Raw genomic sequence first — 25328 nt, forward strand, 5'->3', positions numbered from 1 at the left:
GCCTTTAAAGCACCACCAGTGTGGCCGTGAGGTGGGTGCAGGCATTCCAGTCTTCCCCTCCCTCTTGTAACCTGGGCTGAAGTTTTTGGACAGGGACTCTGCCTTACTAAATGGAGAAAAACCACAGGCTTTTCCACTAAGATCAGAAAGGGGATGCCCACTACCTCCACTCCTATTCAATACTGTATTCAAGGCAGTAGCCAATAAATGGAAGGTAAGAAGTAAAACTATCTCTATTTGCAGATGATATGACTGCATAACAGGAAAACCCTAGAGAGTCAATTAGAAAATGAATTCAAATAAGAAAATGAAATAAGTTAGCAAGGTAGCAGGATATAAAATTAACATACCGATGTCAACAGCTTCCATTTACATAAACCATAACCAGTTAGAAGATATTAACAGTAGAGAAAACTTCTTTTACACTATCAACAAAGATGAAATTCTTAGCAATACATTTAATAAAAAATACGTGAAAATTATATGGAAATATTTAAAACCTTTTTAAAAAACACAGAAATAGAGTTAACATACTTGTTTTTATGTATGTATGTATGTATGTATGTATGTATGTATGTATGTATTTATGTATGTAAGTGAGAGAGAGTGAGAGAGAGAGAGAGAGTGAAAGAGAGAGAGAGAGAGCACGTGCAAGTGCACAGGGGAGGCGCAGAGAGAGAGGGAGACAGAGGATCCAAAGCGGGCTCTGCGCTGACAGCAGAAAGCCTGATGCAGGGCTTGAACTCGCAAACCATGTGATGGCGACCTGAGTGGAAGTCGGATGCTTAACCTAGTGAGCTACCCAGGTGCCCCTAGACATCCTAGTTTTTAGATAGTATGGTTCAACATCATATATCATGAATTTGTAAATGTAACACAATATAAACAAAAATATAAACAAGCATTTTAAGGTGCTAGGCAAGTCAATACTCAACTACATATAAAAATAAACATGCAAGAACATCCAGGAAAACACAAAAAGTAAAGTTTTGAGGGGAAACTAGAGATAGCAGATATTATATTACCTATACCAGATATAAAGCCTCTGTAAGTAAAACAGTGTGCTACAGGTTCGTGAGTAGACAGACCAAAGGATTAAAACAGGGCACAGATAGGGTTCTAAATAAATGTGTACATTTAGTATGTGACAAGGGTTACATCTCAAATCACTAGGGCAAAGATGGACTTTTTAATAATGGTGCTGGAACAATAATATTTGGAAAAGAATAAAACTGGAACAACCAAGTATCATTGTGCTTACACCATACACAAGAATAAACACCAAGTGGATTAAGCACCTCAACACAGAAAATGAAACCATGCAGGTACTGGAGGAAAACAGGGCAAATTCCTCTTTAATTTGGGGGTAGAGAAAAGCTTTCTAGCTATGGCTTAAAATCAATCAATCAATCAATCAATCAATCGTATCCAATACAATGAAAGATTAATAAATCTAACTACATAAAAAATGTTTAAGTTTACAATGCAATAAAAATATAAAGTCAAAGGACAACTGAAATGGGGGAAACATAGCTGCAACATCTAACCCAGAGGACTAATATCCCACAGATAAAAAGGACTCTTCAAAATTGAAGGAAGCATAACAGAAAAATGGGCAAAGACACGAAGACACAACTGACAAAAGAAGACATAAAAATGGCCATTAAACTTATGAAAAGATGCTCTACCTCATTCACAATTAAAAAAAAAAAAAAACAACTAAAGCCAAATAGAATTTCTCACAAAAAGGGAACCCACCACACTACACTGGAAAGGTTGCGGGGAGAAAGGTGGGCTCGCACACTCTGGGTGCTAATGCAAAGGGACACAACCCTTAGGGAAGGGAATTTAGCAATACTTAACAGAACTACACGTATGTTTGCCTTGGGATCTAGCAATCCCATTCCTAGGAATTCACCCTCAAATTATGCCTCCAACAGTTTGAAAATATACAGACAAGAGAATATATACCATAGCACCGTCTGTAACTATAAAATATCAGAAGCCATTTACATGCCCACATACATAGGAAGCTGGTTGGACAAGCTATGATACAGCCATACACTGGAGTACTACACAGCAGTAACAAAGAATGAGGAAGAACCCATGGATTGATGTTGAGTAACTTCCAAAATACAGTATTATTAAACACCAAAGTGCTATTTTTATGCATAGGAAAACAAACAGCTGCTACTTCTGTGTGGAAGAAAGGGGAAAGTTACACATATTTTATACATATAAAATACTCTATGTATATATATTTATACACACACACACACACACACACACACACACACACACACACACACCCCTCTACATGTTTCTGCCAAATATTACAGAAAGGATAAATCTGGGATTAATGAGAAGGTAAGTAGGAATGGGGTGGAAGGGAAGGGAGAAGGATGCATCTTTGAGTATCCTCTTGAACAAGTTCTGACTTTTGAACCATGTGAATATTTCATGAACTTGAAAAAAAGAAAATAAGTAAGATCAACAAGAATGGTGAGGAGCTAAAATGGAATACAAATACAGACAGAAACTAAAGACCAACTGAGTATCAAATAAATAACATAACCACGCTGAAAGGGGGCAGGAGGAAGAAAAGAACTAAGCCAAGGAAATTCTGAACCAAGTATTTACTTAGCTTCTACACCCTTTGGCTAACTACAACAAATTCTAAACAAATACTAAATGAACTTTACGGTTGGTACGCTTCTTTTTCCCAAAAATATGGTCTAGTAATTTGGAAAACATTTCCTATATATTATAGGACTGACATATAAACAAATATGTTAGGGATAATAAGAGCCGGGTTTCTCGTGGCTGAAGAAGGGAGTCATGAATATTGGAAGGGAAAAGGAGAGGATGAACCCCATGGTGCTGCTGATACAAAACCACAACTATCGCTCTAAAGGCGCTGGTGTTCATTGTCTTTAGGTAAGTAGATAGGTAGGTACACAGAGGAATGTGTGTGTGTGTGTGCGCGCGCATACATAACACATGTGTTTATGTCATGCATACGCACACACGTGCGTGTACATGCATGTACGCATGCAGGTGGCCCGCAAAGCCCCATTCACTGAGAGGCCCCGGAAACGGTGACTCCCAGCGGCAATGAGCACACCGAGCACTCACATCTTGGTTTCTAAACGCCGTTCTCCAGGAGACACAACCAAGCCTCCTTGGAGAACCTTAAAAAGAGAAATTGTAAGAGGAGTCTGGAATATCCTCTGGTGCCAGAAAGTAAGGAAGTGCTCAAAGAAGGATGGGGACAAGGCAAAAGGAGACAGGCTCCAGCCTGGAGGGGCTCCTGTGGGCCAAATCTGGGATAATGTGAGCAAAGTAAATAATGATATGATAGTAAAGAATTATGGCCCGTTGAATAAAATAAGACCCCACAAGTCTACACAGCTGTAAAGAAACAAATGAGTAAGAGGGTCAAAGCCCTCCTTACGGTGGAAACCCAACCAATAAATTTAGAATGGGTGATGGAATTAGTAAATCACCACTCAGCAACCACGATCATAGCTAATAGTCTCAAAATACCTTTCCAGAAGACGCTTGTCAATTACAAAAGGGAAAACAGGCATTCTCTGTTCTATTTTTGCACTTTTTCTGTAAATTTGAAATTATGTCCAACTAAAAGGTTAACAGAAACGGTTGATTGTATGGAAATTTTAATTTCCCTTAGAACTCAATAATATCAGACAGAAAAGCTCTTTTTAGAACTATGTTTGCCTCCTCTCACATGACCAACGAAGGATGACAGGTCTCCCTGGCCTGGCGGTGGTTCCTGGTCAAGAATGAATCAGGCACGTCAAGCCCCACTGCCACATGCTGATTTGGATGGAGGCCTATCCAGCGGTGCCATTTTGTGGGAATTGGTACTTAAATGTCTTTGCTCTACGTTTCATTTGATAAATCTACCGGGGAACTCTCTCTGGTTCATTTAGTTACTGCCTCCTTACCTATCCCGACACTCTCCTTATACGACTAGATGGAATCGCATCATACGTATAATTTCCACCTGTGTACATACGTTCACCGTGCTATGAGTATAAAATGATGCCAACACCCATCTGATATTGACCGAGCATTTTTGATCGCTGTACTCTGCAATTCACTGACCTCTCACACTAACGATGGCAAGAGACTTCTTCATCTTTTTACTTGATGAAAGGTGTTGCTCACAGAACTTCAGAACTACATTAGTTTATCAACACATTGCCAGTTGCAACAAGAGAGAATGACAGAAACCGTGAGGTCTGATGCTTTCATATTCTAAAAGGAGGGTTAAATTTTCTTAGGCTGCTTTGACAGCAACTCCCCAAAGCCTCTTTTAAACTCTAAAACTTATCAGTATGATGCTTGAGTTCCTTGCCTTACAAATTTTTCACTTAATTTTTACGTTATCCATGAAGATGTCTGTCTTTGTTCTGCGAGTGTTACTTCGGTTAGAAAAGGGCTGCAGGCTTCTTCAGCAGGATGACTCCTGATCCCGACAGTGCCACCGCCTCCCGAAAACGTGCCTGGCCCTACATCTACAACGCGGAACAACAACTCACTGGTGTTGTTCTTCAGTTAGGCGTTTTTCAACTTACGCAATTCAAATTCACTAAACAAAAACAGACAAACAAAATCACAGCTCGCTGCATTTCAAAAATGTGAGGGATGTCACGATTTTCTAGAGACTTTGCCTGATAGTAGAGATCTCATCTCAAGTGCCTGGCCATCTTGCGCCCAGACAGAGGACGGAGGGTGGCCTCGCAGAGTAAGACTCATTCTCAGAGGACAGGCAAATGTCACTTTGCTCACTTTTCTACTATCGTGTGAGGCTTTAGCCCTTCTAAAAAGGATTTCTTGGTTATACGTGAAAGTTGGCCGACTTTTGTACCAATTACACGTTTCCCAGAAAAATTAAATTCCTAAAATTCTCAAAGACACAAAAGTTGGGAGGCAACAGCCTGCAAAGCACTAAACAAGCCGCACCAAAACTTCCCAATTCCCAGTTATTTTTTAAATCCGTATTGAGGACTTTGAAAATATATCCCCCGATTAAAAATATATATATACACATGTATAGATATATATCACGGTTTACTTACAAGTTTTTGTATTTCACGTAGAATTCCTCAACTTCTATCTCCTCTCCAGAGTCCTTCTGCAACAAAAGAAAATTTCAGGCACGTGCTCCAAACCAGCTACCAGAATATTCCAAAAACGATGATTTACTCCCACGTGAACACAAACCAGGGGCGACGAGCTGTGGACGTTCTCGAACGGATGAGCACGTCGCGAGCGGTAGGAGGCCGGTGAGATGAAGACGGACGCGCTTCGGCCCGTGCGTGCTACTCGATGTGCTACAGCTTCTGAGACATGAATCATTTTAACTCCTCCCTAACCACATGCAGCTTCATTCACAACAACCTGACCCCAAATCTGGCTCTGTGCCAAACCCACAGTGTTAAGTAGACGCCAAGTGTACCATTTTCTCAGGCAGCAGCCAATTAGCAACTGCTCTCCTGAATGCCATATGTATTATTTTTGGCTGCCTCATGGCAACTTTACATTGTGGGTTTTCTAATGTTTTAAAATATTTAAAAGACATTTATTCCTCCATATAGTTAATAACTCCAAACAAGAAACCATGTAAAACTAAACCTTGTTCTTACGCTGTAATTTCAGTGCATCACTATTCCCGGTTTTAGTTTCACTCAATGGTACAATTAAAACCTCTCAGACAAGATGTCTCACACACATAGCAGCCAAATAAAATTAACACTCGCACTACTACACGTAGGTAAGGTTAAAATCGTGATATGCATCGGCCGAACCAAGAGTTCAGCGGTGAGACTATCTAGACCATCTCCCTTGATCCCACCCTCCGCAGGGTGTGAGGAAGATGCCCTCACGTGATATTCTAAGTATCTCTCTCAATATTTTTTTTTTCCCCTTTTGCTTTTGGGCTGTTAAGTCATAGTATGTAATTTTCTCCTGGAACATTTGATCAGATAAATCGGGGATATAAAACGTAAACACCACTTATAGATGTTTAGGGATTGCTTTTACACTCTTACAAGAGCACCCGAGCCTGCCTTAAGGGTCATGCTTGGCTAAGCCGCCTCAGAGATGCTGCGAAGAAAATTAAGGCAAGTAGGAACACGGGAGAGGACAAACAAAGGAGCAAAGACTTTTCTACTGGATGACAGGCTGGCACAGGATCTGCTCAAAGAGGCTACAATTTCCCTCAATCCCCAACGTTGAAACTACCACCGAAGCCTGTGAACGTAAACTTTTCTTTGAAACTCTCACATGTGTTGCTTAAACCTAAATTGTAAACTGTTTTTCCACCAGCCTAGAAATCAGCAATTAGAAGATAGGATATTCGAGAGTGCGGTCAAAGCCCATCAGTAGCTGGTTCTAACCTAATCATCTATAAAGGTCATAACCATAAAGCAGCTTTTGAAGCCATTTTTCAGGACACCGTCAATGTCCATAAACTTTCAGTTATCCAAAATGAAAACGAGTGTTTGCTAGATACCCAGCAACATAAACCTGGAATTAATTTAGAGATAAATTCTAGTCAATCGAGTGACAGTCCATCTAGGACCCGCCTTACTCTTTTGTAGCCCCAATACTGCACCTTCTGCTCACACATTAGAGCAGTCAACTGAAGATTCCAATAGAAAGGAAGGCCAAGACAAGACAGAAGACAACCAGGGTAAATGGAAAGCCAAGATGAGCCTGGACCTTTTGACACTGGTCATGGCATATCATGAACTTCAATCCTGGAATGGAATTCAAATGTGTCGTCGACTGCTTTTACTCTTTTGAAGCTAACTGCATTTCTTTCAATTCAGAAAGAGTGCTTCAAAATTACGTCTCTTTGAGACGGTAAAAAGACAAGCTTTATCATTTCTAGGCTCTATTATTTTCTGATTTCCTCCTTCCCAATCTTTCTTCCTATACAGTCTTTTCCCTCTCATTCTAAACAGTCTCGCCATCCCATAATTTCTAAGTGGGCACCAAAGCACACAGGATTAACTCTGGAACAACGGGGATACTTTCCATTCCGTCTCAATCCTGTTGCCAAAAAGCTCTGACTCACAGCCATCAACTGTCTGTGTCTCTGACGGTCATCAATACCCATTTTCTTGTCATCACTGGCTGTTCCTCCAGGAACCTGCAGTGGAGGTGCCTAACAAGAGGGTCTAGAGCTCAGAGGAAGCAATTAGGTTCCAAGAGCTCGTGTGGTAGCACTTGGAGCCGGTGCAGAATCCTACTGGGGCTCGCTCCTTCCTTCCTTCCTTCCTTCCTTCCTTCCTTCCTTCCTTCCTTCCTTCCTCTCTCTCTCTCTCTCTCTCCTTGTTTTTTAATTTTTTATTTATTTTTGAGAGAGAGAGAGAGAGAGAGAGAGACAAACAGAATGTGGGCAGGGGAGGGGCAGAGAGAGAGGGAGACACAGAACTCAAAGCGGGCTCCAGGCTCTGTCTGAGCTGTCAGCACAGAGCCGGATGCAGGGCTCAAACCCACGAACTGTGAGATCGTGACCTGAGCTGAAGTCAGACGCTTAACCGACTGAGCCACCCAGGCGCCCTTATCAGGGCCTATTTCTTTTGGATATCCCAAATTATAAGCCTGTTCTTCCATTCCCTGACCACACATATTAGATCACCTTCTTGCCCCTTGAACAATGAGTAGGGCTGTTTTACACTCTTTGTTTCATATAAATACAATCCTCCTGACTTCTTCTGCTTTACTAAAAGCAAAACAATTAACAAAAGTAAGTGAATGCGTAAGCCCTTGGGAACACCATTTTAATTATTCACTAAATGGCAGTTTGGCCAGCCTTTGGTGGGAGTGGAAACAGCCCCAACAAACTACCCCCAGGCCCCAACTTTCAGATACCATTCTATATCGGGAATAACCAATGAATAACGGACTCAAAGCACTATTTCTATACACGCACGCACACACACATACAAAGAACCAGAATATTTATTTCTGAGCCCTCTAAAGCCCTCAAATTTGAGAGCCCTCTAAAGTAATTTAATGTGTTCAATAGACTATTTTTTTTTAAGTTTATTTATTTGCGGGGGGGGGGGGGGGGGGGGGACAGAGAGAATCCCAAGCAGGCTTCTGCTTGTCAGTGCAGAGCCTGACATGGGGCTCTATCTCACAAAACCATGAGATCATGACCTGAGCTGAAATCAAGAGTCAGATGCTTAACCGACTGAGCCCCCAGGCGCCCCTCAATAGAAAATTTTAGAGAGCTGTGTATATCTTTTCATTAGACTCTAAAGCTAGCCTATGAAAATCCTTATTATTCATATGAAATTTTAAGTTCCACATATTAAGCCATACTTGTTCCCATCACTCACAGGAACCCAAAACCTCAACCGGGCAATAAACTGACTCCTCTGGCCACCTGGATTCTAGAATAGCAGTCCAGTAAATGATAATCCTGTAGCCTAAAATAATGAATGACCTTTCCCAAGCATTCTATTACTAAATTAAGCAGTCACACTGGAAAACAAAGCTAAACTATAGTGCCAAAAGGGAAAATAATAAGTTGAATAATTTACAGCAAAAAGACAAAGCACCTTGATAAAGATATCAATAAGCAAGGTATGAATCACTTCCTACTTGTGACTCAACCTACTGTATACTCTAGCAGAGATACCAGATCATAGTTCACCTTGGGAGAAAATAGGACATGATAAATGCGATGAAGAGTTTTGCCTGCTTTACATACTATTTGTTGTTGTTCTTGGTGGTGGTGGGTTCAGCTAAAGAGGATTAAAACAAATACCCTGGAATTTAAAATAAGCTCTTAAGAAAACATATCATGAGTTAACTTAAAGAAAAATAAAGAATTTCAGGGAATACAGCCAGAATTCACTTTTACAACTGTTTTTGACCTTCTGCTACAAAAAGGATTTGAATTATTCCCCAAGGACAGATGCCTCCAAGCAGACAGGGCTACAAGACAGGCTAAATGTGGAAAACAAAAGAATTAACCATTGTACAATCCAAAAGTCCTTTTTTTTTTTTTTTTTTTTAAACAAAAAGGGAGAGAGTGTGTGTGCCAGTGGAGGAGAGGGCAGAGACAGAGGGAGAGGGAGACAGAATCCCAAGCAGGCTCCACACTCAGGGTAGAGCCCGACATGGGGCTCGATCCCACAACCCTGGGATCATTGCCTGAGCTGAAGTCAAGAGTTGGACGCTCAGCCAACTGAATCACCCAGGCGCTCCAAAAGTCCATGCTTAAATCTACCTCAGAATTCAAACACAAGTATCAACTACATCCCTTTCCATATCCCATATGTCTAACACATATGAATTTGAGTTTAGGACAACATACGTGCCCGAGCCATCCCGATTAAACATGAGGTGAATTACAGAGGCTCTGCCAGATGAGCTCTGCGTCTGCATGACTCCATCACAACGGTCATGCTTCTCAGGCTGCAGCGACGAGGTCAACGGACTTTGAAAAACATTATCTGAGTCCCCACTATGTGTCAGCGCCATGTAGGGTAGGCTCTGAGAGCTCACCACAGGTTTCTACGCTGCTGCCAGGGGGAGATAAAGGTACCTTCTTACAGCTACTCCTTCAACTATTCATGGTAACAGGACACAGACCAGCAGACATAGCTAGAATCCACAGGAAGATCTCAAATTTCCTTTTGTTTCTATTTGCCACACTTTCCCCCCAATGTTCATAAAGCTGACAACGAAAGTAACTATTCCAAGAACATTAGCAGTTTAAGAAGTCAGTACCTGCTAAGGTTTGCAATGTTCTAATTATTTTTTATCGCCCTTTATGAAAAATACCAGTAATGTACAAGCAATTCAATGAGCTCATCTCTTCTTTACTGTAAATCACACCTCAAGGCATGTTTCCCCTTCCAGAGAAATTTTCCATTCATCTTCTCCATCCTAAAATTCACCAAGTCAACAAATATTCCACCCCCATATACACTTAAAGTGAATTTTAATCTCCTATGATAAAACAAACCTGGCTGTCCATAAATGGTAACAATACCTATCTCTAACTGTGGGTACCTACCTTTTAAGGGTAACGAGAAAAGAAAAAGCTGTGACGTGGGCAAAGCAGAAAGAAAAAGCAATGTCCTACATAATGCATAGTCTAAGTAGCTCTGAATAATAGAGCTAATTATAATTTGCAACACCCAAACCTGCTGTGTATGCCTGCTGAAGCACTATCAACTGAATGAAAATTAACATATCCCATCCAAACCACATGATATTTACTCAAACAAGTCACTTCAATTCTGCAGAGGGGATTATTCCTTAAAGCACATCAAGTATTTAAATTTTACCATATATCTACAAGTCACAAATTAACAGTTCCAGAGTCACTAGCAGGACAAAAATGCAACCTTTCTAATGACTTAAACAGTGCTCACTTCTGCTTGAACAGGGGAGAATTTTGGTTGAAGTTTTATCATTTGGTTCATCAGCGAGGAAACTGTCATGTTCAGAGAGTCGACAGATAGCCATCCCGTATACCCCCCCCCAACCCCACACTCCACGTGAAAATATCTCGACGTGTCATTCTGGATTATTTTCGTGGAACTAGAGTTGTATATTCTGATACAAACCCACACTCTGGAGAACACAATAGAAAAGGAAACAGTACTGCAACAAAGGTAAGAGAAGCGCCCTGCTGGTGTAATACCATTCTCTAGGGTCTCTGGACAGTAGCTTGTGAAGAGCAAAGATTCCCTCTTTGAGAAGACTGGGGTCTCACCTCTCTCAATGGGAAGTTACACTCTGTACACAACTCACATTAAAAAAAAAAAAAAAAAACAACTTATTTTGCATATCAAAAAATGAGCTGTACTTCCACCTACCTCGAAAGCAAGTAAGAAGAAAGAGCTGCATTTGACAACGACTCAAGCTGAAAGACAGATACCCTGTATCTAAAGGACACCACTTTCTAGAGACACTGGAGATTGTACGTCAGAACGTGGAGATGTAGCTCATCTCGATATCTGTGTAATTCTTCAAACAAAACAAAGCATTTGCTCTAACCGGGCAAGAAGGGAGCTAGCTGGTTGGGATGAAATGAGGAATCTCAATCAGTGGAAGACAATACAGGGTTACTGGACTTCTCTGTCACAGGGTAGATGTGCTCCTCAATGACAAAGTTATCAGACTAGTGACAGGTACCCAGATTTCACCTTTGCAGATCAACACAAATGCTGAAGAATTTTGAAGAATAAGTCATATTATCTTCAAAAATTACACTTTGCACTGACAAAAAAGAGATTAATGAATATTTTAATTGTACGTGAAGAAATGTTATGAAAAGTATGAGAAAACACCTACTCACTAAAATGATAAACTTCCATCCTGGGGCGGGGGCGGGGGCGGGCAGGGAACTTCCCTGAGGGAGATGAGAGGTAAATTCATGTTTATGACTTTTATGAATAGTATTTATGAAAAAGGCAGCCTATAACTCTAAAAGCCCTGTACATTTCTTTGGCGACTTTTGAGTTTCTTGCCTACTCTAAATCATGTCACAAAGCACTGACTGTCTGATATATTTCAGTTTCATTTGGGGCTAAATATCCCGAAGTTTTATATTTGGCTAACAAATCAGACAGGATTAGAAATATCACCAGAAGTTTTCTTTTATACTAGTGAATTTTTTTAAAGGAAATTATAAAGCAGAAAATAATTTAAGAGTCCTACATACACCAGAGGTTTTGATCACTCCAAATGGTGCTCACCTGTTTTTTTATTGAACGACTGCTCATGATTTTTTCTACCACTGGACCTTCTGCATCAACAGATTCCTAAAACAAACAAACAAACAAAAAAGTCGGCTACATCAATCCAAATGGAAAACATTTCATTCCAAGCCATCAAAACAAGAAATCATTCCTTTTGCATCTACCTCTGTACGTTTTAAATTCATACCCTTTAAATCATACCCTTTTAGTCGCCGGTGGGAAACAGGACGGTAAAGAACAAGGCTCTTGCTCTCCAGAAAGGCAAAAGGAAAATCTGTGTTTATTACTTCATGATTATGTGGTTTAATTACGTGGACTAGCAGGGTCCCTAAAGCCAGAGAGCATTCAGAAACTCTAGCCGCCAAGAGAAAACGATCTCTGCATGACAGCAGTCAAAAATGTAACTTTTCCTCATCTATACCCATGGGGTAAATATCCGCATCATTCTGTTATCGTAGGCAGCTTTTATCCATGTTGGCCACGTAAAACGTTACGTAACAACTTAACATAGCACAAAGCACCAAATAGAGTAAAAAACTGCATCCAATATACTTTTCAATGGGTTACCAGTTTGTTAACTGAAGTACGGTAATAGGAACAGAGGGGCGTTAAAAAAAAAAAAAAAAGATCTTTACAATGATCAATCCTACATTACTACCCATATTTTAGACAAACTATTTTATCCATCATTTACATTGCACAGAGAATAAAGTATGCCCTGCTGGGTACTACAAGGCAGTAATTTCATAAAGGGGTTCTGACGGTGCCTAACAGCAGGAGACAAGCTTGAGCGGTTTATTAAAGTCCCAGAAGCTACGGCCCTGAATTCTTCAGAGGTAAATTCAGCCTCCTTGCATCGTAGCTCTGACTCTTCCTCAACACAGACCATTAATTCTCCAAAACTGTGTCAAGTTACGTATCATAGGCTTATATAAAAATGAATTTCAGCGAACGGGGCTTTGTGAAAGACACTGCTAAACAACTCATTTCCCACAGCACGTTAGCCAACAGTAAATGAACGTTCTCCGGCTCAGAGTCCAAGGCTTCCACGGAGCTTTTGGGACTCCAGCTATCAAGTCTCCAGTCCACCTTCCGCGGCGTGCACAAGAGCCACGCGAACGGGCCGCTGACCTGCTGCTCTGACTGCGAGGTGTTGGAGGGGGAGTCTCTCCCAGCAGCGTCTGCATCATCTGCTTCCTCGTCGGAAATCTTGAACTCCAAGTCTTCCGTGTATCGCTTCCGCTTCACCTGCCTGCTGGAACGTCGCTTCTAAAAACACAAACACAAACACAGACACAAACACACAAACAAAAACAACAAAGCAGGTGTAAAAAGCCGTCACTGATGCTCTTTGTAACCTCTCTCGGGATGCTAAGAGATACATTTTTAAAAATTAACCTTCAAGTAGAGCTGATAACCTTATCCCTGTAAGTCACATAAGAAACCACAGGGGCAATGAACATAATGGAAATGGGGGGAAATCACCACTCCCAGACACCAGACCTTCAGCTGGGGAATGGGAGGAACAACCAACCTGACTCCTTACTCAGGCAGTGCGCTGCTCAAAAGGGGAAACAATACAGAAGCTGGGCGATGGGTACATAGGGGTTTGTTACACTTTTCTATTTTTGTAGGCTTCAAAATTTTTCTAATAGAAGATCCAAAGAAGTGACATTAGAAGCTAATCAGTAGATTATAAAGTTCTATATAAATACTGAAATGGTATTTCAGAAGGCCATTTAAATAAAAGGCTTGATTTTAAGCTTGGCCCTAAAAGAAACAGACTTTTTGTTCAAAATAATTCTATATTGTTTTGACCTTTTTGGTAAAGAATTAGTTTTGTCAGTTAATTGAAAATGAGGCGAACTGACCTTTCATTAATGTGTGTATTTGGTAAAACCTAACCTGACTGTAAAACGATACATGTGAGTTTTAAACCACTGATAAATATAAGATTACAACTTATAGATGAGTTCATGAAGCACACAGAATAAATAAAAATACTGAGAAATGAACACTTAGGAACTTTTTTCTAAGAATTATGAAATAAAACTTTTTAAAGAAGCTTGTGAATTGTGAAGTTGGTCAGTAAGGCAGAGCGAGAGGCGAGCAAGCCCCCCCCCCCCCCCCGCCCCCGGACCGTGTAGACCCAGGAGGAACAAGCAAGGGTGTACGTGGCTCCAGTCAGGACCAAGGAAGCCCAGCACCTTGTCTCAAAGGGTAGGGCTGGCCGAGTTTTGTCTTCTTACGTTTCTGCTCTCTCTGCTCTCAAGAGGGCATCGGAGGTAGCTGACGACACAAACTCGGTTGAATATGACCATCAAATGAGTCGTCTGAGGCTCTGAGCCCTTAGTCCTACACAGCCGTGACTGCAGAGGTGCAGTCCGACCCAAGGGGATGTGGGGTAACATCCTATTAACAGACTTGTTAGTGGTTTAGGCCAGTGGGAGTAGCAGCGGGGGCCAGAGGTTCCTCTTCTGGCCTTCCAGGTCAGCCCCGCCCAGAAGCGATTCCAGGTCAGGGCAGAGCAAGAACCAGCAGGGGTTCTGCCATCTGTGACCCGCCCGACGTCACGGGAGGCAGTTTGACCTTGTGAGCCCTGGAGGTGAGTGCTGAGTTTTTCAAGTAGCCCCGGTTCTCACTAGGTGACCTTGAACAACTTATTTTGTGGACCTCAGTTACCTGGTCTGCAGAACGGGATTCATGACAGCTAACTACCTCCTAAGTATTCTGTGAAGATCACATGAGGGAATTAGACCGCATGGCAGAATTCACGTAAAGCATTTAGAACAGAGCACGGTACATACTAATTCCAGATGCAATTAGTAGGATTAAAGTCATCATTAATTAGCTCTACCTTGCCAAAGAAAAATCAGGAAGCACCGGGGCTACAAGGCCAAGCTACCTTGCACAGCTTCCTTTCTCTCTACCCAAAGTCGATCCAAGATAACTCCTGGTCTCTCAATCTCTTTAAGATATAAAAGGCTGTTATCAGAAACAACATTCTCATTCTGTGACATGTAGCATACTATCTGTATTTCCTTTAATAGGTCAATTTAACTAAATTGCCATGGATTGGTCTGTATTTTCATCTTGTTTGTCATTACCGTAAGGGGAGGAACGTGCCACTAATGACGCATCTGTGATGTTTTGTCAGGTTTCCCTGGTCGGGGCCACGTCGCGGTATCCTTCCAGCCCCAACAACTAAACGCCCTCAGCTAGAGTCTGAGACAAAGCCACTTCATACCAAAGCTCACTACTGAAGAAATGTTCCACTACAATAAAACAGGAAGCTTTTCTTTTTTGGAATAGAAATCTATGACTGGTGGGTAGAACTTTCTTAGCTATGGAAGCTTCTCCTCGCATCAGCTTGGTGTTACAAATGTGTGCAGCGGTGATGGGGTTCGTTGGTAGTGGACACGAGGCCACTTCCTAAGAGCGAAAACCCTCAAAATACAATTACAGCTCCATTTTCTGAAAATTTTCCATGGTGCTATGGCCGTCTCTACCTTCTAAGTAATAATTGATCTTCAGTTCATTAATTTTGGGTATCAAGAGTCCTTTTACAATTCCCCAACATGAAATTAATATATGACATAACATGCTTCTCTTATGGTCTGTTAAACGGTTATCTGAAAGAGTTCTGTGAAATCAAAATGTAAGCGTTCCCTTTAAACCACACCTCAAAACGTCTGAATTGACACTATCTGAATTGACCTATTATTTTATGGGTCAACTTGTTAAACTTGATTGCTTGAGAAAAGCTACATACAGTTAAAGCAGCCATACTCAAAGAGAAGATTTCAATGTGTTTCCACGATGTCTGTTGTAGTATTTGGTGACACAATTTTGAGTTAAAATGATACGGCATTTACTGGTTTAAACAAATCAATCACAGAACTTTAAACCCTTCATGCATATCCTACCGGAAGAAACAACAAACAGCAGCAAGCATCACTTCCTGTGTCAGAGACACAGAGAAAAACCTGCCTGCAACGTCAGATCTTCTTGTGTGGTTGCTTGTATTAGCTACTAAACCCCTAACAGTTAAGCACTAGCCAATTAGAAAGCATGCACTAATGTTCATTTGAGTTGAGTTGAGTTTTTCTGTAACTGAAATGCAGAAGGAAAAAAAAAATTAGTACTTCCTAAAGTCCAATGGAGTCTCTATTAATACAAATACTTTTAAGAAACAGCAGCGATATTTGTGAGAGAACAAGGGAATTTTCTTGACCTGTGTGAATAAATCTTTTTAATGTTGTCTAAATACTACTGTCAGAAAGGTCCTAGTTTAGGCAAACATGATTCAGGAAAAAAAGACCCTTGAGCATAAACATACAATGCAAAATCATTAAAATACTTTAGTTTAAAAGTCCTCAAGCAATTAAAAGATGCCCACTTACCTTGCCTATCTTTTCAGTGACGTATGAAAGGAAAAGCACAAAATTAACCCCAACTGCCAGAGGTGTCCCAGGTTAGTTACAGAACCACACCAAACCACACCGCACTCGTCCACACTCGCGCTCTCTTTCCGCTCCCTCTCAGGCCCTCTTAGCCTAAGCCATTCTGTGACATTACAGCTACCAGGGAGTTCTACTGAAAAACAAACAGACTGGCAAAACAAAAACCAAAACCAACCCTGTCTGACATTCTTTAGAATAGAGCTGCACACTGCCAAATTTTTTTTTTTTTTCTAACTTTCAAGCAAACTGGTACAGGTGTAGGTAGCCAGTGCTTAGTGTGGACTGAGCGATCAGAAGAGGCAAGCAGGCCGTTAGGGGCCGACTTCTATTCTAGCAGGACTCCTCAGTGACTGCTCCATGATAACTCAGATGTCATTCACAGAAGTGACATTCCTAGCCATCCCAGTGGACCGCACTGGCATGCTTCCAGAGAATGTAACAAGGAAATAATTTTTAACGGTCACGTGCAGGGACTCTTACCTTATAGTCCAATCAGGGAAGGCAGTGCACTCTACACACAAGAGCCTAAAGCCCTAATGCTTATTTCGGTTTTTCAACTGCTTCCTATAAAATTCTCCAAAAGTCAGGAGAATCTAACACTGGAAAGTTCTGCACAATTGCCATCCAGAGAGTCACTAACTTGTTCACAGAAACTGGATTATTACATGACTAAATGTCTCAACTCTGGCCACCGGATGTCAGAACACTTAAGACGAGCTACAGATTACATGTTGGTTTCTTGTTCTGCAAAATAAAAGAATGGACAGGCAACCAAACTTCAGAGAAAATCAGAAATGTGAAGGAAGCTTTAAGTGACCGAGTATCTTAACAATACGCTAACACTAATATACACATAAACAGCGGAAGGGACGCTTGCAGAAGTAAATGAAGATACTCAGCTTTATCTATCCCGGAGTCAAAGATGACAAACCCGAGACGTCGGGAGTTTAATTTCGTGTTGGCCCCCTAGCTCTCACTGCTACGGATGTGATGTTCCAGACAACAACAAAGCCATCTTTAAAGCAGCTCTATAACAAAGACAGGGGAGGTCTGGTGTACTTGGTGTGCGGCTAAAGTTACCCATGCTAAATAACCAAGGCTTGGGGTCAGAATGATGGTATTACCTGAACACCTGGGTCCTCATCTTCTTCAGGAGGAGGAGATGCTGGGGGCGTTTTGTCTAAGTCTGAATTTTCAGAACCTTCTGTTTTTCCCTTGTTGACCTTTTTCTTCAAAGCACTTGCTTCTGAATCAGGTTTCTTATTACTAGAATTCAAAGTGGATCACTTAGTGTTCACTTTTTAATGAGGTTTTCCACATGCCCCATGCCTTATATTTCCCACATTAATATCCCGAAAGTATCGATGACAACTGATAAATCAATGCGTGTTGGCCACTTACAGTTAAGTGGCACTCTCAATTAAGTTTTTATGGCAAAACCCCATACTGATGACCTTTGGCAAATACCTGACCTAATTAAAGAGAAATTTCATGCAAAAACTCCCAATACCACACAGAGTACATTTGTTATCTAGACAATGCAAAATCCCTGCCAGTACACCAAACCATAGTGAAAAATCAGATTAAGAAGTCGTTTTGCTATCAAATTTTTAAGGCACAGGATACGTTTTGTTTTGTTTTGTTTTTGAACGTCAAGGAAAACTAGACTATAATGATCATTTCTTTGTGTCTCTTGCAGAGAGTTTTAAAACTCCTATTTAAGCCCTTTTTATAACCAACACTGCTAGGTGTCCTCCATTATGTCACCCAGCTACATTATTATCCGACGACAGCCTCTTAAAATATAACAAAACATATGGCAATTTCCTGTTCTACATGATTTTACTTAATGCTGTTTTCTTAATTTAAAATAAGCTTCATTTTGGTGCTGGGCATTTTTTTGAGAGAGTCACAGTAGCCTTTTTTTTTTTTTTTTTTCCAAAGCTAGGTCTCTGAAATACAAAAATACAGCAAAAACAACCCCAATAATTAAAGTGCATGTTCCACAGTATGTTTCTGCCAGACGTTAACAGGATTGGAATGTTACATAAGTCAAAAGACACGAATGAACCTTGAGAAAATATTTTTTTTTTTAATTTAACTTTACCATTGGCTTCAAAACCTTTATGTGACATTCTTTTAGAATGTACGCTTAGTGCTACTTTCCATTCCAATTTCCAAACTGGACCCAAGGTTTTCTAATATTAATTATCATGTTTTGCAACATTTAAAATAATCAAACCTCAGTAATGGTTATATTTTTCTATTTCTAGAAACCATAAAATTCTAATAAATTTGAAAACACAGTATTTTAAAAACCTTTACAAAGTTTATTTATGAAACTTCATAAATTCCCAGAAAAGTGTGCTGACAGAATGCATTAAACAGCATATTTTCTCAGCCTCAGCTACTACAAAAGACACCAAGACATCTCTATGCTTTCATTTAAGTAAAGCACATGTCACGTAAAATATTTCAAAAGTATGTTAGCAGAATAAAGTATCCATCACCCGCCTAAAACGTATCTTAGTAACGAATAAAATATTTGGTAGTCCCAAACTAGTTATTTTTAAATACTCAGACCCTGTTCTATTTTGTGAACATTTTAGCAGGGTAGATAGCCACGTAAGGAAATAACTTACAAGAATTCAAGATTAGAGCAAATGGCAGTTAGGTTTAAAGAGTTCTTTTAATTTAAAAAAATTTTTAAAAGGCAGTGTCCTAAAAACTTGAAGTCCCCAAAGATCCATGGAAAGAATAATATTTTTTAAATTAAAAAAAAAAAAAATCCATACAGCAGTTCCTCACCCAACTGTCCTAGTGTTTACGCTACACATGGACAGAAGTCTCCCCTACTATGAGGCTCCATTTCCAGCATTTATTTCCGCTCTAACTGCCACAAATTATACAATACTACAGCTGAACGCTGGGCCCCTTTCCTTTCATCTGCACGCCAAGAGCAATCAGATTACCCTGGTAACCAGCGGTCACATGACCAGCACCTGCTCTTTTGGCTGGATGCCACTGACTAAAGCCATCTGCTTCCCTCAATCAGCTTTCAAACATTCTCAACACCTGCGCTGCAGTGTTTTGTGGTTTCTTTTATCAAATCAGTGCAAAACTGCTTCCAAAACTTTACATATTTCTCAAATTTGTTTAAATCAGAGGTAGGCCTGTCACAGAGTTGAACCACTGCCAGGTAAAGTAAGTCGGCAGCCAGTGCCTTTCACCGTGACCTCTCTGCACCAGAGCGAGGTACACAGTTTAATTTAGTGGGGTTACCGCACCCTGTGTGAACTGTCCTATAGGAGTAAAAAGGCTTACTGTCTTAAAGCCGCCAGAGCCCAGGTTTGCTGAAATATCAATTTGCTGAAGGAGAGAAGCGCTAATGATTTTCCACCTGCCCTGCCCATGAATGAACTGCGTGGAACCTCCAAGGCTGCTAAAAGTCAGACAAGACCTCTCCAAATGCTCAGGGAAAAAAAAAGCCTGTAGCCAAGGGAAGCACTCATCCCAGATCTGATTACCGAAAGATTTCCAAACTCATTAGACCTTGCACTATTAACGTTGCTCAGAGACAGGTAAGCACTTCCATGCTGACACCTTCTCGTGACATCAACACACAAATCAAAAGCGTGCCAAGAAGTCAAAAAAGCTACAAAATCTTCAATGTCCACCCAAAGACATCACAACCAAGGACAAGATAAAGTCATGTTAATTAAATTGCCTTTGCTACTGCTTTGCAATCAGCTAATCTGGATTTTCAACTAAGTGTTACATTACAACTGCTTTGTCTCCAGAAAACTAAGGTCAGAATTTTTTTCAACAAATGAGGGTAATACAGACTGTGGGTTAGGCTGATGTGCGTCAGACACACCTTAGCTCAAGTTCCAACTCTGTCATGTATCACCTGTCTGTCTGTGACCCTGAACAAATCACTTCGTTTCCCCGAGCCTCAGTTTCTCATCGGTAAGATGAGGTCAGTAATTCTATCTTCCTCCAAGATTCGTTATGAGGTTTAAATGAGATAATGGATGAAAACGCTGGTGGTATGTGACACAAATGCCAGTATTCACACACACATCTGGAAGGCAAACAGCTGGGAACGCATTCGGGGACGCCTGGGAACATATTCTCTGGTGTGGCTCAGACCCACTCGGGCTGAATCCACTGCAGACTCGGAGACAGAACCCCACTGCACCAAAGACCGTTTCCTCTAAAGCCACACCAGTGGAAGCGAAGTCCTTTATCCACAGTCCCCAGCACAAGCTGGGAGGACAAACAAGCAGCCAATCCCAAGGGCCACTCCCCTCCGTGGCCACTGCTTTAGTTCAGGCAGGTGTCATTCCCCACCTCGCCTGTTATAACCGCCTCCCCGCTGCCTCGTCACCCTCGTGATCCACGGGCTGGGTCACCCGCTATCAGACTACCGAGGAAAGGACACACGTGCTACCTCCACAGTCGCTATTTAATTTAAATCTCTAGCATTCAGAGCTAGTCTTTTATAATGTCAAAGCCAAAACGTGGCCATACAAACATTCCTCTCCCAAATTATAATTTGGAAAGCTGGCAGGCACGCACGGGGCAGCTCTTCCAGCTGGGGGTAAGAGAATGTTATTAATAAGAAACATCCCTCGAGCGGACACTACGATGCTGAGAATGGAGCCACTGAGCTGCTTGGCACAGACACAGAACCTCCGACAGCTGCCGTGATGGCCACTCGCGCGGGTTTAGCCGATGCTGGCCTCTACATGGTGACCTCCCGGAGGGAGGACCCCAAGGGGTGGGGGGTGGGGGTGCTTTCTAATTCTAGCCCTATACGGCCTCAGCCCCGGAGACATGGTGCCTACCCCGGACCTGCTCTGCCTTCCGCACTTCCTACTTCAGGGACATGGCACTGCCACCAGAACATCACCTACAAACCCACCCTCCACGCACCAGCACAGCGACCAGCTAAAACGTAAACCTGACTGCGCCGTCCTGCTTCAAGTCCGATCTACACAATGACGTCTGAGAGTCCGCACTGGCCTGCAAGGCCTTCTGCGATGTTTGCAACTTTCCACTTTCCTCGCACCCCAAACCCTCCGCACCCTCTACGTGCAGACACACAGAATGTGCTCACTAACGGGCACACCTGCCTCTTCCACCTCCGTTCCCCTCCCGGCTCCATCTACGGCTCTGCAAGACTCAGCTAGGCCATCGCTCATTCACGAGAAGCCTCACTCCACCTACGTGAAGGAAGGTACCCTGCACAAGCGGTATTTAAAACACACAGAATACGGTGGGAGCACTACCACAATGAACTGAAACCAAAGTTCTGTGTGTGTGTGTGTGTGTGTGTGTGTGTGTGTGTGTGTGTGTGTGTGTGTGTATGCGTCAGTGTATGTCTTTCTCCAACTATCACATAGGCTCAAAAGAGGAAGAAGTGTGTCTTATTTATCTTTGCTTTCCTAGTGCCTGGTCAGGTAGGTGCCTTATCAATTTTAGCAGATCGATTTAATTGCACAACACAAGTTAAGAGCGACAACAACAACAAACACGTATACGGCCCTTACCAGGCACTACTCAAAAGTGCTCTTCTCATTAACTCGTTGAAGAAAACCCGACGCAGATTCTGTCTTCATGAGAAGACACCTACGAAGCTCAGTGAAATGGGATTAACGTGCTACCCAAACAGAGTGAGACGCAGCACGTTTGCAAAACCGATACATCTCTATACTTCTCCTCCCTGCTCATACAGTTCTTTCATTTCCTCAGCCTTATCTCCCACTGTGGCTGGTGTCACCGAGATACAGAGCCACCCGCTCCTGAAGCTAGACAAGCCCTTCCAACCTTGGAGGAAGCACATTTTCTGAGGATGGTGCTAGCAGTCTGAAGGGCCACTGTCCCTCCGCCAGCTCTATTCCATTTCACATTTTATCACGAGAGTGGGTCATACTGGTGGGCAGCTGGATGTGCTCGGGGTCCATAGCTTAGTGACATTTAGGTCACCTCTGCTAGACCAGGCTCTGAAGGGCTGCAATTGTCCCCCAATGTGATCCAAACGTATGCCTTTAAAAAAAAAAAAAAAAAAAAAAAAAGTATTTATTCTGAGAGAGAGAAATAGAGCACGGCAAGGGCAGAGAGAGGGAGAGAGAATCCCGAGCAGGATCCACATTGCCAACACGGAGCCCGATGAGGGGCATGATCTCAGGAACCGAGAGATGGGGACCTGAGCCGAGATCAAGAGTCGGACACTTAACCAAATGAGCCACCCAGGCGCGCCGAAGCATAGGCCATCTTGAAGAGACCACTGAGAACCCAAACTCTGTATTCAGAGAATACACGCCATACAGAGGGCCGTGCTAAGGCCATCCCATACCCGTTACGGAAGGGTTCGCATTCAGCTTTTAAGAGTCTACAATGAAGGGCTAAGTGACAGTACCTGAAATGGGGTCGCATCAACTCCTTCCACCTAAGACACAGCACATAGACAACTAATTCTTTTTGGTGAAAAAGAGTACGGGCTTTTTAAACAAGTAAGGGCCAGAACTTACTAGAAATCCAGCTAGCTGCCCTGACCTACTGCAAAACAGAATGCAGTCACACACTGATCAGCATCAACATTAAGGACCCAAACGGAAAGGTAGTTTGAAAAGGAACCGTATTGTGGAAGCACCTGTGATGAGAAGACAGCCAGTGAAGAGGTCTGGACAGCAGGAGGGGGGCCCTCAGACAGATCCTGCAGATGGGGTGATTCCCACCACACTGGGGAAAACCAACCTTGAGGCTGGGGTCCTGAAGGTTAATCGGATTTTTCAGAGGCTCAGGCCAAAATGTCATCTTTTAGAAGAAGAGTAAACAGTGCTGCAATATATCCTTATATTTTACATGCTTAAAAGGTTTTTAAATGAAGAACTGAAGCTAATGAAGGAGAAGAGGGAGAGAGACGTTCCCGGCACAGGAGGTCTGCAACGTGTCGCGATTCTGAAAGATCCGGCGGCTGCCATAATAAAAACTGTAATAAGCTGTTAGGATCAAGGGCCCAATGGTGGTAGAGAGAAGAACATCGAGCCTCTCAGCTTGAGTATAGAATTTTCCTCTAAGTTTTTAAAAAAATTTTTTTAAGTGTATTTTGAGAGAGAGAGAGAGAGAGAGCACGAGCATGAGCTGTGGAGGGGCAGAGAGAGACAGAGAGAGAGAGAATCCAAAGCGGGTTCTGCACTGCCAGCACGGAGCCCCGTGTGGGACTTGAACCCACGAACTGTGCACCAGAGCTGAGAGTTGGACGCTTAACTGACTGAGCCCCTCCTCTAAGTCTGTAAACAATGAGAAAGAAACTTAAAAGACAAAGAAGCAAAATAAAAAAATGACAAGATAAAGTACTAAAAACTGAAAAATATCAATTAAGGCAACACAAAGTGGGATACATCATCAAGTAAAATCAACCCAACAAAACAAAACAAAAATTTTAAGGTCCTAAGATGAAAACTTGTTTTAATGGCTACACTAGAATGTAATAAAATGCAGGTAATAGAATAAACTGATGATGACAGAGACAGAGCAAACCCTGAGCAACAGACAGGACACACAAAAGCCAACTCCTCGCCGTGAGGGCAAAGGCCCAGGAGCACTCGGGACACTGGTCCAAACGTGTGAGATGCTCCACGGGGCCACCTTGGGCAGAGAGCTCCCGGGCGGGATGGCGGGATGGCGGGATGGGAGCAAGACCCTCGCCCTGCCCCCTGGGCCCGTCTGCCCCCCCCCCCCCCCCCCCCCCCCCCGCACAGTCAGCCTGCAGGTGCCGAGCCGCCCAGCCTGGGGCCAAATACTTCGCTCCAAGCAGGTGCCCTGCCACCCCAGCCTCTAAACCCCACCCATAAGTTCTTCACCCTACTCTCCTGGTTGAGAAAAAGAAAGAAGAGTTGAGAAGAGAAAAAGAGAGAGGAGGGGTGGGGGGATGCTATTTTACTTCTGAACAACAAGCGTATGAGTTCAATGACAAATTAATAGGCTTTTTTTTTAAGTTCTCTGAAAGTGACTGGATGGAACACCTCTAAGACACTTAATTTAATCTAAATTGTTACCTTAAATAGCTCTTCTAGCATCAAGTACTCCTGAAGTACATTAACTATGCTAAATTTTTAGGAAGGAAAGAACAAAGAAAGTTAGATACAGAAACCTAATTTGCTTTCATTTAAAATGAAAGTATATTGCAAACAGTCATCATGCCTCATCTTTTCATTTTGTAATCAGACTTTCCAAGGATGAAGAAACTGAGGGTCAGATAGGCTACGTGCTCAGCCCAGGAAGTTGCACTGCTAGGACTGTAGCCAAAAGCTGTCTGGTTCCAGAGCCCACATTTGAGTCCTGGGACTGATCCGAAGGCATCTTCTTCGTGAGATCTCCCTAGGAGTCCAGTGCCGGCCTGGCCTTTAGGGGTGTCCTTCAGGCCTCAGAAATGTTTCCTGCTGAATGTGTTCTGTGACTTGGGACGATCGCTGGCTAGCCTTATAACATAAGAACCCTGTCCTGAGGATAGCTACTGGGTTGCCCCCTTCTTAAAGAAGACTGTGGAAGGAAGGAAGGAAGGAAGGAAGGAAGGAAGGAAGGAAGGAAGGAAGGAAGGAAGGAAGGAAGGAAGGGAGGGAGGGAGGGAGGGAGGGAGGGAGGGAGGAAGGGAGGGAGGAAGGAAGGGAGGAAAGAAGGAAGGAAGGGAAAGAAAGATAGAAAGCTCTCCTGAAAAGAGTCAAATCCATTTTTAATAACAAATGTACTCTTTTTTAAAATGTCTATTTATCTTGAGAGAGAGACAGAGAGAGAGAGCAAGCGGAGGAGGACAGAGAGAGACAGGGGGAGAGGGAGAATCCCAAGCAGGCTCCGCACTGCCCGTGTGAAGCCCAAGGCGGGGCTGGACCTCACGGACTGTCAGATCGTCACCTGAGCTGAAATCGAGAGTTGGACACGTGATCGGCTGAGGCACCCAGGTGCTCCAACAACGAATATATTCGGGGCGGGGGTGGGGGGGAGGGTGTAAAAAAGACTCATCATTCAGTCAAGAATTCTCACTGAAAATCTAAAGGCTACTGAATTTTATGGATTATGGATCGAATTAAGATCTGCC

At 42.4% G+C, this 25328-nt stretch overlaps 1 protein-coding gene across 4 annotated transcripts in view; it reads right to left on the minus strand.

Annotated features, from left to right (window-relative positions):
• CHD7 (chromodomain helicase DNA binding protein 7) overlaps positions 1 to 25328 on the minus strand; it is a 191886-nt gene that overhangs the window by 52388 nt on the left and 114170 nt on the right. For all 4 annotated transcript variants that reach the window (XM_086696025.1, XM_086696026.1, XM_086696023.1 and 1 more), the window contains exons 4-7: positions 17350 to 17491; positions 12894 to 13031; positions 11760 to 11825; positions 5106 to 5161 (exon numbers count right to left, since the gene is read on the minus strand). In XM_086696025.1, the coding sequence (XP_086552151.1) occupies positions 5106 to 5161; positions 11760 to 11825; positions 12894 to 13031; positions 17350 to 17491 (402 nt within the window). The remainder of the gene's footprint in view (positions 1 to 5105; positions 5162 to 11759; positions 11826 to 12893; positions 13032 to 17349; positions 17492 to 25328) is intronic.

Source organism: Puma concolor, chromosome F2, assembly GCF_028749965.1.
Source record: "Puma concolor isolate L17-30 chromosome F2, mPumCon1.1.hap2, whole genome shotgun sequence".
In the NCBI taxonomy this organism is placed as follows: Eukaryota; Metazoa; Chordata; class Mammalia; order Carnivora; family Felidae; genus Puma; species Puma concolor.